This window comes from Labeo rohita, chromosome 3 (genome assembly GCF_022985175.1).
Source record: "Labeo rohita strain BAU-BD-2019 chromosome 3, IGBB_LRoh.1.0, whole genome shotgun sequence".
In the NCBI taxonomy this organism is placed as follows: Eukaryota; Metazoa; Chordata; class Actinopteri; order Cypriniformes; family Cyprinidae; genus Labeo; species Labeo rohita.
The window spans coordinates 15,174,011-15,186,749 of NC_066871.1; the positions used below are offsets into that span (position 1 = coordinate 15,174,011).

At 34.8% G+C, this 12,739-nt stretch overlaps 3 protein-coding genes across 4 annotated transcripts in view; 1 reads left to right on the plus strand and 2 right to left on the minus strand.

Moving 5' to 3' along the window:
• Positions 1 to 523: 523 nt before the first annotated feature.
• dusp3b (dual specificity phosphatase 3b) lies at positions 524 to 5,476 on the minus strand. Of its 2 annotated transcripts, none has more exons than XM_051101418.1 (3): positions 5,112 to 5,476; positions 4,575 to 4,798; positions 524 to 769 (listed from the first exon to the last, which is right to left on the minus strand). In XM_051101418.1, exons 1-3 carry the CDS (start codon positions 5,231 to 5,233, stop codon positions 555 to 557), a joined length of 561 nt encoding a protein of 186 aa, XP_050957375.1. In that variant the 5' UTR covers positions 5,234 to 5,476; the 3' UTR covers positions 524 to 554. The 2 variants fall into 2 exon arrangements, with proteins under 2 accessions (XP_050957375.1, XP_050957364.1); XM_051101407.1 differs by having other exon boundaries at positions 4,560 to 4,798.
• Positions 1,744 to 12,739, plus strand: part of tac4 (tachykinin precursor 4) — a 47,675-nt gene continuing 36,679 nt past the window's right edge. Inside the window, exon 1 of the mRNA XM_051101444.1 lies at positions 1,744 to 1,875. The gene's annotated coding sequence lies outside the window, so the exon portion shown is untranslated. The remainder of the gene's footprint in view (positions 1,876 to 12,739) is intronic.
• Positions 6,055 to 12,713, minus strand: dlx4a (distal-less homeobox 4a). The gene is made up of 3 exons (XM_051101338.1): positions 12,228 to 12,713; positions 11,035 to 11,228; positions 6,055 to 6,530 (listed from the first exon to the last, which is right to left on the minus strand). Exons 1-3 carry the CDS (start codon positions 12,529 to 12,531, stop codon positions 6,276 to 6,278), a joined length of 753 nt encoding a protein of 250 aa, XP_050957295.1. The 5' UTR covers positions 12,532 to 12,713; the 3' UTR covers positions 6,055 to 6,275.

Consider the following 12,739-nt stretch of genomic DNA (forward strand, 5'->3'; position numbering starts at 1 on the left):
GCTGAGATACAACTATTTGAAAGTATGGAATCTGAGGATGCCAAAAAATCAAAATATTGAGAAAATCACCTTTAAAATTGTCCAAAGGAAGTTTATAGCAATGCATATTACTAATCAGAAATTAAGTTTTGATATATTTACGGTAGGAAATTTACAAAATATCTACATGGAACATGATCTTTACTTAATATCCTGATGTTTTTTGGCATAAACGAAAATGATAAATTTGACCCATCCAATGTATTTTTGGCTATTGCTACAAATATACCCGTGCAACATAAGAGTGGTTTTGTGGTCCAGGGTCACATATATGATATCTTTATATTTTATATTACATATATGATATTATATGATATTTTGACACTTTATGTACTGCCTAAACAACGATCAGCAGTACCGCTAGAGGGCAGAAGATACTGAAACAAGACAAAAGATGCTGAAAACAGTCATTCCAAAAGACAACCCTATTCAGCGTTGGCTTGCCAAGGAGATAAATAGATTAACTGAATATTTTACACATTTATTCAGCTATTATTCACTTTATTTGTAGATATTTAGGTGTTATCAAAACACAACCTTCCTTCACCTTCCAGCCTGTCGTTCAGCTGGCAGAGCTGGCGCAGGAATCCATCATTGGGCCCGATCTCCCGTTTCTCTCTCACTGTGGCCACAGCAGCTCGTACATCCATCCTGTGCTGCAGCATCAGGTGTGCGATAACTAGCGCAGCCGAACGACTGTAGCCTTTCTGACAGTGTACATACACTTTCCCTACAGAAAAATAAGAAACTGTAACTATTTTATCGTATATCTTCGAGGGCAACATATTCAGTTCTCAAAGCAACTTTCAAGACACTCAACAGCGGGCGTGGAAAAAGCAACAGAAAACGAAAAACAGAAAACTATTTTATGAGTTGACGATTTCGCGCGGGAATTAATGTGTAGAATTGACACGAAAAACGGTAAGATTTTTAGAAACCTCTAACAGATCCTACGAAAACGTACGAATGAGACCCTACGACTCCACCAAAACGCAATGAGAGGTTGTTGGAAAAAATAAACATACTGAATCGAACACAATTTTGTTTTGTATTCTAATAGACCCTTTTCACAAGCCTGTGATGACGCGTTTCAACGGTCATCATCACAATAAATCCTTTAAAGTTTTTTATAGTTTGATTTTTAAAAATATGTATGTACATTTATAACACTATACTTTGTATTATATCACCTTTACATCAAGTCACAAAAAATAGTTAACGCTATGCGAAGGTGTTTCTAATGGGAGGGATGGTAAATTTGACATTGTTCTCTCTTCTGACTGCTGATATCAGTCTAGCTCCATTTTTTTTTCTTTGATTGAAAGTCGTGAAAACACTATCTTGTAGTTTTTCTTTTGCTATTTGAGCAAATGTGAATGCAAAAAATATATTTGTGGTACTCTCCCATTCACTGCTCTCGGATTTTACCCAACTATGATGACTTCCGCTATGAGAAGCCCGGAAATGTGAGAAAGGTCCATCTAGCCAACAGCAGTCCTCGAAGTTGATTGGTCGAATGGCGCGCCATTGGAGCACTGAGACTTTTCACTGTCTGTATCACTCCGCTTTGTTCGCGCTATTCAAACTGTTCTTCTGTATATTAGCTGAGAGGATTTTTCCATGAGGTTAGCCTACATATTACGCCAGTAGGGGGCTAGATGTATCTTAATGGGCGAGTCACATTCATGAATAAGTTACTGAATAGTTCACTCAAACTGTTCGTCAAAAAACACTGCTTCATTCAAGAAGTAAACACCTTTACGGCCTGTGGCTTGGAAATGCGGTTATGTTTTGGCTTCCTCTGGCGGACAAAAACAGACAATACTCCAACTAAATGTAAGTTGCTCATTCTTGTTTACACTCACAATCATGCTATTGTTCTTGATAGAATTTTTGCTAGCCTGATAATGCTTACATTTTGTAGCTTATTACATTGTCTAAATAAAGAAGGTTGCTGTAGTCAAGTGAAAGACGTTATGCAGACGTCAAATAGACGTCTCCGAGATGTATGTGCGCTTTCAAGGCTACTTAAAGAGTTGATGTTCATGAAGTGTATCCAAGTTAGTGAGAGCAGGCAGCAAGCAACAGTTTTATTATTAGAGTCATTCTATATTTAGGGGTACATTTCACGTCAGCCAAAAAATCAGAAAATCAGTATTCTTTTTAATAAATAAACTAGGTGGTTGAATAATATATCCCCTTTATATGCTAAATTAATTATTTGGCAAGCTTAAGCCGTAATGACTTTTTAAATATGTTAATGAAAATTAACATTTGATTCATTATTTTGTCAACTGTGTTACAGACAAATGCTATGTCAAATGAAACAAGAATGAAGTACCACAGGTTTGGTAACATTTGTTTCAAGGTTTTTGAGTCTATTCATCAGAGTTTTTGAGGTTGTCTGTCTAACTAATTTATGAAATATGAATTTGGGGTTCATAATGGGCATTCTGTGGGATGCTATCATGAATGATGGAACTTTTCTTTAACATAAATCCACAGTATGCTAAATTTTGTGCTATTCCCAAGACTTCCATCTCCAAAGATATTCCCATCTTTTTTTCTGACGGTGGATATTGAGTTCACAGAAAGTGTGGCCATGATTAGATCAGTTTATCCATTGTAATGCAAATCATGGTTTATGCAATTCCTATGTATTTTCTGTGTAATGACAATAGTTTGAGAATATACATATATATATATATATATATATATATATTAATCAACAATACTCAGTGTGAGCATAAATTGACACTAAATTGCCAACATTGTTACAGTTGACAGGTAACACAGTTGACATTTCAGCCATTTTAGGGCCTTGTGTCCTTGTGTGACCTTGGACTAGTTAGTACATGACCTAGATTAACTTATGTTTTTATATTCTTTCTTTACATATTTATAAATAGAGCATGTAATGGAAGTTCACCAGAACATGTTGATAACACTGTTGACGGTCAATTAATCTACTCTATGTGCAGACAATAATATTGATAAATTATTGAAGACAAGAAGTTATGACTTACCACACTACCTTCAAATTTCCCTTACAAAAAAATAAATTACATCACCTGATGTTGGACATGTGACTTTGGAACAAACCATTGCTGATTTATAGAGGGTTTTATAGGGAGTAACACAGTTGACACTGATTTCTCAGACCTACACAAAATGGATGATTTAGTGTAGATGCATGAGCAAAATATTTTTAAAAAACACCTTTCTCATAATTTAATGATTATTTTAGACAAATATTTATAATAAATACATACAGAAACATGTATTTTAGAGCTAATCTGAAGAGCAAAACCTCTTATTTACTGAAGCAGACAGCACAAAAACAGCAAATTACAGTATAGAATATGCCATTTTTTTAAAGATAAAAAATGGATATCTGTTGGATTTTTGTATTAAATGATTTAAAAAATGTCCCCTGATATAAAAGTGATCATTGCTTGGAGTGAAAAGTTATTGAAAAATTAGTAAAATTGATAATCGAGTCCATGGACATGACATGTACCCCTAATTTTAGATTGACTCATTAATGGGTCATTGAAACATTAAAAAGATTAAGGATACTAAAGGGATTGTTCACCCAAAAATGACAATTCTGTCATAATTTACTCCACCAAAGATGTATGACTTTCTTTCTACTGTGGAACATAAGAATATATATATATAATCTGAGAAAAATCTGCATTTTTGTCTGTTTGTTTGTTTATTTGTTTGTTTTCATACAATAGAAGTAATTTGTAACTAAAATGGTTTGGTTACCAACATTCTTCAAAATATCTATCAAAAAAAAAAAAAAAAACAGGTTTGAAACAACATGACGGTGAGTAAATTATGACACAATTCACTTTTTCGGCAACTCTAGCTAACAAATAATGCTTTATTAATGGCTACGTTCACACTGTCAGTTTTTGGGATTGACAAACGCATTTACTTTACAGGTGTGAGTCTCGAAATATCCCGTTCACACAGCATCTTACAGTTGCATCTCGAATACTGTCTGTATGAACGTGCAAAGAGAGTCAAGCCCCTATTCCTTGCCAGTTACCACAGCAGTGACCAAAGTCGTATCAAAGATGGCGACGCCCATAAAACTGAAAGTCTTATCACTTTCTGACACCACAAGAGTCCAAGAGTCCGCAAGATCAGCGCGTTTCTCCATCACTGTAAGTTACTGAAACCACGTGTGAAAACACTAAACACACGGTAGACACGCGTTTGTAAGACAGAGCGGCTCTCTCGCACTGTATGGCGTGACAGTTTGGAGCGTGTGTGTTCCAAGAATGCGGTTTTGAGTCCTGAAAACTTACGGGTGTGAGTTCGGTTATAAAGTGCGGTTATCACATTCGTAAATAACCGTACTGTGAACGTAACCGTATTAAGGACTCAAATACAGGACTGACAACTGTATTCTGCTGCAGTGTGAACGTGGCCTATGAGTAGCTAGCTCTGAAAAACCATGAGTTCAGGGATAAAAAAAAATATTCATTTTAAGTACTTCATTTTACCAAGACCGTTCAGACCTTTCATTGCCAAAGCTCTTTCAATGAAGCTAGAAGCCTCTTCAAAATATATGCTGAGGTCAAAATGGTCAGTGTCAAAGGCTGGTATCCCATGATAGATGATCCCTGTGTCTGCATAGAACTCTGCATCTGTGTTCACATGCATGTCCGATTGGCCTTCTGCAGCGTTGAGGATGTGTGTCACTCCCAGCTGATGCAAACGTGTTACATTTGTAGCTACAGACCTGTTGAGATACAGTAATATAACAGCTACATCACTTTAAGTGATGTTAAGAGTGTGTGAAAGCATCAAGCATTAGAGGGCGTCCTTCACACATGGAAAATAGGCCATGTTTATTTAAAGGCTTGCCCTTGAGAATTTGCAACAGGATACATGAACATGTTTTGAAACTCAACGTATCAGATAAGAGAAGCTAATCATATGATTGCAAAATGTAAATGTTTGCTGAGCACTGCTGCTATAATTCTTATAATTAACGGTATGAAAAAAGAAAATAATCCACCCACTGCATATCTGGAGGCTATGTAAAGACTTACTCATTCCCTAGGAGTATCCCGGGGTGAACTTCATTGAAATGTTTAGAGGGCATACAGAAGTCTCCGTTTTGATCTGTCAACAGATCATTGAGCTGTTGAACAGACACTTCATAGTCTGTCATGCTCAGCTGAAGATATATTGCCTTTCAAGTAGAAAATGTTGCTCCTCAGGCCTCAACGCTGACGTGATTTTCTGTAATCCAGTTCCATCTTCATTGTGTTGCCTTTTAGCGTATTAAATAATAATCTAGGTTTTCGGTCCAGTGGTTAGTATTCAGCTCAACAGAATTCTAAAGCGGTTCACATTCATTTGTTAGTTGTTTTTGTTTGGTAGGCCTAGAGAGAGTTAACTACAGCCAAATGCTCCGACTGATACCCTCTTAGTGTGTTTCAAACCACTAGGTGGCATCAGACAAGTCTTGTGTTTTCAACACACTTGACATGATGGAATATAGCCTTTAAAAAGATGGGTTTTTTTTTGTCTTTTAGAAGAAATCCATTCGGCATGTTTACCTGTCCTGTGGCATGACATGCTGTACTCCATCTAAAAAAATTTTAAACAACATTTCGCTCATTATTTTATAATTATTATGCATGCAACTTTATTTTTCATTTAACTTTTAAAGGAATGTTTTGTGTTAATGTAAGATTTTATTGTATCAACTAAGCGACCACATGCAATATTTGTATTTTTAAAAATTCATTGTCACAAATCATGTATTTTCTTAAAAATGAATCTGAAATTTATGACAATGAAATATTGAGCACATTTAAGTATATTAATGAAAGGGTCAAACTGAAAAGTTTGGAAACCAAAGCAAGATTTCAAGACTGCTGTTGTAACAAAGAGAAAATATGCAACAGACTGATAAATAGTCAAGAAGAAGGTTGCTGGCATTTTATTCAAATTTACAAGAGCTTACAACATCCACATTTAGGTTAGGTTGCTTATTCAGTCCACCACAAAAAAAAAAAAAAAAAACTTGAAAAAAAAAGCAAAAATGTCAGCAATGTAAATCTTCATGAAGAAAATACTGGGGAGGAATTCGAAGAAAGTTTGACTGTGAGTAAACAGTGCTAAAAAGGGCTGATGTGATCTGAAATAGAGTGAGTCGAATCAGTAGAGGGGATGTGGATGCACTGTAGACTGTCCTTAACATCCCGTCACATCATCTGAGTTCTGGCCATTGGGTCTTGATGATGACCAGGGTACCAGTGTCCAAAAGAGTTCATATATCCTCCAGAGTGGATGGGGGCACCTTTGCTTGACATGGAAACATCCCACAGGGGTGGCATTCCTGGTGAACATGGCGTTCCGGATGCAGAAGCTGCTTGAAGGTGCTCTCCTTCTGGTCCACCTGAGCCATGTTTCATGATCTTTTTGTACTTGGAACGTTTGTTCTGGAACCATATCTTGACCTGCAACATTTGCATTTGGATTAGCATTTGTTACAACACATGCTTTCATCTGTTTGAAAGTATATGATGAACATTACAAGCAGTGTTGGGGGTAACGCATTACAAGTAACTAGATTACTTTTTAAAGTAACTAGTAAATTAAAGCATTACTTTTTAATTTAGAAGGAAATATCTGAGTTACTTTTTCAAATAAGTAACACCAGTTACATGTTTCCCATGTATTGACTGACAGCTCTCATGTACCCATGTTGAGAGAAACTGGGAGTTTCCCATGTATTGACTGACAGCTCTCATGTACCCATGTTGAGAGAAACTGGGAGTAAGTGCAGAGGCATTGTGTGTGCTGTGTTGAACATGATGCTTACTGTAGTTCTAGACTAAATACTTATTTACTCAACTCATCTGCACAAAAACAGATTCAGTATTCTTTAAAATGAATAAAAACAGTCAAATGCAAACTCAGAATATTACACAAACCAGCACTAATTAAATATGTTGAATAAGACAAATATAATTTATGTATTTAATCCCATTTTATTAAGCAATGTCTTCAATGATCCAATTCAACCACACTAAGCAAAAATGACACATTTGTGTTTCTTTTTTTTTTTTGGCTGAATAGTGTTGAACTTTCTTGTCCTGCGTCTTATTCTACATTCATTTCACTATTCATTTCACTTTTTGTGTGAAAGAACGTTTACATTTGTAAAAAAAAAAAAAAAAAAAAGAGACTTTTTATATTAAAAACAAACAAGCAAGTCTTTCCCAGATTTAAACAGTAACTCAGAAGTAACGTACCACATTACTTTCCATAAAAAGTAACTAAGTAATGTAATTAGTTACTTTTTTAGGAAGTAATGCAATATTGTAATGCATTAACTTTTTTAAAAAAAGTTTCCCCAACTCTTGCACTTTTTGAGTAGAATGTATGTTTGGTGATGTTTCAGACAATAACGTGTATTTTAACTAATAAAATGTCAACAAAAAATGTCCCCATGGACAGTTCTGAGAAATGTGTAGACAACAAACTGTAATTATTAACAATATACAATGCAGATAAAACACCCTGAATACAAACAATAGGACATAAACAATTTGAATAAAATAGTCAAATCTAATGCATCACAAAGACACTTTTTTTTTTCGTTGCAAAATGATGAAATATTTATAAAAGTAAATCAAGTACTATGAACGATTTTCCCTTTTTTTCATTTAAAGGGACATATGTTATCTTGTTAAATTCATGTTTTCTAATTTGTTATAGTTCATACTTTTTATCAAGTAACATTGCTGTTTTACAGTAAAATTACGTTTTGTCCTATTAAATTACATTTGTTTACTTTTTAAGGTAAATTAACCTAAAGCATGAGCAGATTTTACAGCTAAAATTCCTAGCATTTTTACAGTATTTTTACAGCAGGGAAGCCAGACTTTTTCTTCTTGTCTTTTTGTAGTCATAAAGTACTTTGTAAAATACTAAAGTCATAAAATACTAAAGTATTTTACTGAATTCTACAAACACGGATTTTCAGAATCAGAAGAACATCCCTAACAGAAGATTTAAGTGTGAATTTCTGCCATTTGATTTCAATCAGCATGATTTTTTTTTTCTGCCAACACTAGCTTGAGCTTGCTACAAGTGAGAAGGTGGAAAAAGCTTGACAGTTCTTTGGATGAAACAAAACTCTGAACATTGTTACTTGTGATCAGTCCAAAATTTTACCCAGAAATCTCCCTTGCACAAACTTGTGCATGCCTTCATCTAAGAATATGAGATATAAACAGGCCTTGATATTATACTCATGGTGTTTTTAATTTCTTAACTGTGTAACCAATGTGGAAAATTCATACTAATTGTGAATTTACAATCAAAGTGACACCCACAGAGCTGTAAAATCTTCTGTAATGAAACATAATTAAAGTGATGTTTTCCAAGGAACTTTTAAGCTAGATGAAAGTCCAATTACCCTTTTAACGTTTTCTTAGCACGCTGACACCCAAAATAATTATTCTAATTTAGGCTTTCACAATTTTTTTTTTAATCTGATGTTCATCTTGCCGCATTCAGAATATATCTGCCATGTGGTGATGCCTTTATTTATATCACAAAAAGATGTCTGCATGTATTATTATCAGAAAATAGATTAAACAAGCCACCTGGACTAAAAAGCAAGAACAAGTGCCAGAGGTAACATTCAGCCCCTTTTGACTGCAGCAAAGACAGAATCTCAGTTGCTATTAAACTGGCCACACACACAATCACTCACACAAGTTTTGATATGTGTGTCTGTTCTGCTGAATATTTGTACTGCTGAACAGGTAATTATCTGTAAATGTTCTCATTTACAGTAAGAGTAATTATGAAAGAAGGTCATTATCTGTTCAAAATAATGTATAAATTATTTTTAGACCAACTATGGCTTTTAGTTTTACTCTTTGCTTTGTGTACTAATTCATATTTTTGTATCTGTAGCACTCCAAGACACTAATCTATCATCTATCAGTTTATACAAAAAAGGACATTTGAAAAGTAGCTAAGTAAATTGAAAAATGTTTTCAAGACCGTTTTAATGACATTTTATATTACGAAAAGAAAATGTTTAAAAAGTTTTCTTCCTAACAGGTGATTTGCATTTTTAATACATATAAAAGTGCCTGTAGTTGAAGAAACACCAGTTTATGAATCACTAAAATTGTTTTGAAGTTAGACTTTTTGTGTTTGTGTGTATGTGTGTGTGTGTGTGTGTGTGTGTGTGTGTGTGTGTGTGTGTGTGTGTGTGTGGGTGGGTGGGTGGTTTGTAATTTCTCTAGAAGCTTCAGTATGTCCTTTCATTACAGTTACTGAAATGTAGGGTTAAGTCAGGTGAACTGGGCACTGTGTAAAATAGGTCATATAAGATTGGAGTAGGGAGGAGTTGAGTGGCTGAAGTTAATTGGGGGGAAAAGTTGAGCATTCTGACATCCTTTTCAATAAGATATATTTGTATCTAAAAGTTAGATGTTTTATTCAATTATTGATTTTTGAACATTTTTAATTTTGCTAAAATATTTTATGATTCACAATATGTTAATTTTCATTTTAAATTAATTGAAGGATATGGTTTTTGGTCAGCGTGCAGGTTCACACATAGTAAAAATTAAAAACGAGTTGTAGTATGTTCTCAGATTTGTTCGGTTGTATAGGCATAGCTTGTGTACAGGAACGTGAAGTTACAAAATGTTATTGAATATAATGCAAAAATAATTATGACTTTTATACATCAGGGTTTCAGAATTTTTAATGCTCTAAAGAGATTGACCCTAGAAAGCATACTAGAAAATGGAAAGCACAATAGATACAATTTAATGCATATTATATTTATAAAAACAGTCATGAGAAAAAAAAATATTAATTTCGAATGAATCTGTGTACCTAATATGGGCACTCTTACTGTAATAGCATATAGTAAATAACTGCTGTAAATGACAGTTGGATATTTACCTTCTTTATGCAAATCTGAACAAAAAATAGTTATAGGCCTATTCTGCATATGGAAAGTTAACTAGTTATATATAAATATAAATATATATTAAATATATACAGACTTAATCTGGAAACAGTTTACATTGAGTCTGTGGTTGCGCTCCTTACAGCACAAGAACTAAACAAAAGCGATTACTACAGCCACGGTCATATCCGCATACTATATCTGTATTCATAGATCTTTGATGTCTAAGAATATCCAATATCTACTTTTGACTGCATATTTGCAATATATGTGGCTGCCACGATTTTGATTATTGGAGCAGATTAGAACCTGACATTGAAGAAGGAAGAGACTAATTTTTTCTTGTTTGATTGCGAAATTAATGGTGAAAACCATTTGCAGGCTCATTTATTAATTTTATAAGATATGTTATTAAGAATATAACCTATATCACACCTCGAAGTTGTGCTCATCAGCGTGAACCTATATATTAAATATTTTACTTGCCTGTCATGTAAATTCCGTAGAAGGCACAGTTTGCGAAGTTATTGGCTACAATAACAAACCCTTAAATATAGGCTAGCAGACGACATAACATTTTAATAACAAAGCAAAATAGGCCTTCATTATTATCGTTTATTTTTCGTTCCTTTGTCCCTGATAAATGCTTCGAATTGTTTGCTATTTTACGAACATTTTTACTTAATACTTAGATATTCATGTATTTGTTAGCGTGCCGTGTATGGAGCTGCACTTTACACGCTAACAGCGTTCTGCTTTGTACAGTCCTTTACGACACAGGCCTCCACATGTTTACCTGTTGAAGACTTCACTTTGGTTTACCTGTTGAAGATTTCACATTGTTCTTATCGACTAGACCCAGCCTTCTGGTATTTATAGAAAGAATAGCGACCTTTTATTCTTCTTAGGAACAATTTTTCCTTTCAGAACGGTCCACAAAAACATGCAGACACACAGCATGGCGTGAAGACGGAGTTATTTTCCATCTTTAATTCAGTGTTGTCGTATGTACATACCTGTGTTTGTGTCAGCCCCAGCTTGGCGGCCAGATCAGCGCGTTCCGGCAGGGCTAGGTACTGGGTCTGTTGGAAGCGCTGGTTGAGCGCCTGCAGCTGCAAGCTCGAGTAGATCGTGCGGGGTTTGCGAATCTTCTTTCCCTTCCCATTCAGCCGTATTTCGCCACTTTCAATGGAACTTTGCTTCTCGGAATCTTGAGTAAGAAGATTAAATGTTACATTTAAAAAATAATAATAATAACAATAATAAAATATCGGAGGTACTAATAACTTAAATAAATCAAAGAAAATAATTTTTCAAAAATGTGTAGGCCTGTCAGAAGAAAGGTTTGTCAACCGCATACAAGACATTAGCTTTAAACAGTTATTTTCACTATGAATTATCCACACGTAAATCTGAAAAAGCCTTTCCTGTGTTGTTATATAAATAATTTATAACTTTATAGTCAAATTTCCCTTTAATGGAGAAAAGCATAAATAATTAAATAATTAATAAAATGTTGTTATATGAACACTAAAACAAGCCAGCAATCACTTTTTCTTTTTTTTAAATCAGATTTTAAAGAGAGAAATCACATGAATCCGTGTGTGTATATGCGAGGTCCGACAATTACTTGATTTGTTTATTGGAGTCATTATAGCAGGCCTGTATTAATCCATATTGTGTACACAGCCAGTAAAGTTTAATGTTGAATTACAAAAATTAAATGAATGTCTATATTTAGAGTTGAGTAAAACTAAAGCAAATATGTTCACTCGTAAATTAATTGTTAAATCCTGAGCGTATAATTATTTTTGATTAAACGATGTAACGTGTTTTCACTCTTCTTTCAGTCTTTATACTGAGCTTTAATTGAGCACTTCTATTTATCCAGAATTTGTAACGCACTAAGCCAGTTTTAAAAATTGTTAAGATATAAAACTTTGGAATAAATCTTTGACCCATTTCATGCAGTGAATTTAAACGTTTTAACACGTTAATAATTAGAATTGCGTCGGCTGTTAAATTAAACAATTTCACGAGCAATAATCGTACATGTCAAACCCAAATTCTGCATTTCTGTCTTCAGAAATTAATCACGAATGCTGAGACTTGTATAACTAATTTTCTCAGCCGGTAGCTTAACTTTGGCGAAACACGGAATTTATTAATACTTTTAAAAAATCTGTGGGTGAAGGAAAGCACACTTTACCTGCATCCTCTACTCTTGAATGTCCGACTGCGTTGTTGTGTTGATAGGGTAGGTAAGCTCCGGGGTGGTGATGGGCTGTGGGATAGTGGTAAGTGAGCGGGCGACCGTACGAAGCAGCGCCCGAAGAAAAGGCCGCGTCGTACTGCGAATGTGCGCCTTGATGCAAACCGTGTACCGGATAGTGCGCGTGAGACACACCGGGTGAATGCTGCTGGTGAGACTGGTAGCCGTGACTGAACTCCAGAAACGCCGATTTTGAGGGGTCTGAAGCCACCAAACTTTCAGACAGTGAAGTCATAGTCATTTTTTAGAGTTATGTCCATTAGACCGATGCACCATAAAAAAGCAGCATCTATTTAAATGAGTCATGTGATTTCCATCCCTTAAAAAGGTCCATTAGAAAGATCCAAGTCCGTGAAAACGCGACGCTCAAGTGTTTGCTTTCGTTTTGACTGTTTGGAGGTATGTGAAGTTCATCTCAACAGCCTCATCACATACTGGAGTTGAATCCA

Coding starts and splice junctions, on each gene's coding strand:
- dusp3b (XM_051101407.1), bottom strand. CDS start 5,233: ATGACAGACTATGAAGTGTCTGTTCAACAGCTCAATGATCTGTTGACA. Junction 4,799..5,111: donor GGGATACTCCTAGGGAATGA/GTAAGTCTTTAC, acceptor GTATCTCAACAG/GTCTGTAGCTACAAATGTAA. Junction 770..4,559: donor GAAAGGTCTGAACGGTCTTG/GTAAAATGAAGT, acceptor ATTTTTCTGTAG/GGAAAGTGTATGTACACTGT.
- dlx4a (XM_051101338.1), bottom strand. CDS start 12,531: ATGACTATGACTTCACTGTCTGAAAGTTTGGTGGCTTCAGACCCCTCA. Junction 11,229..12,227: donor TTCAAGAGTAGAGGATGCAG/GTAAAGTGTGCT, acceptor TTCTTACTCAAG/ATTCCGAGAAGCAAAGTTCC. Junction 6,531..11,034: donor TGGGGCTGACACAAACACAG/GTATGTACATAC, acceptor CAAATGTTGCAG/GTCAAGATATGGTTCCAGAA.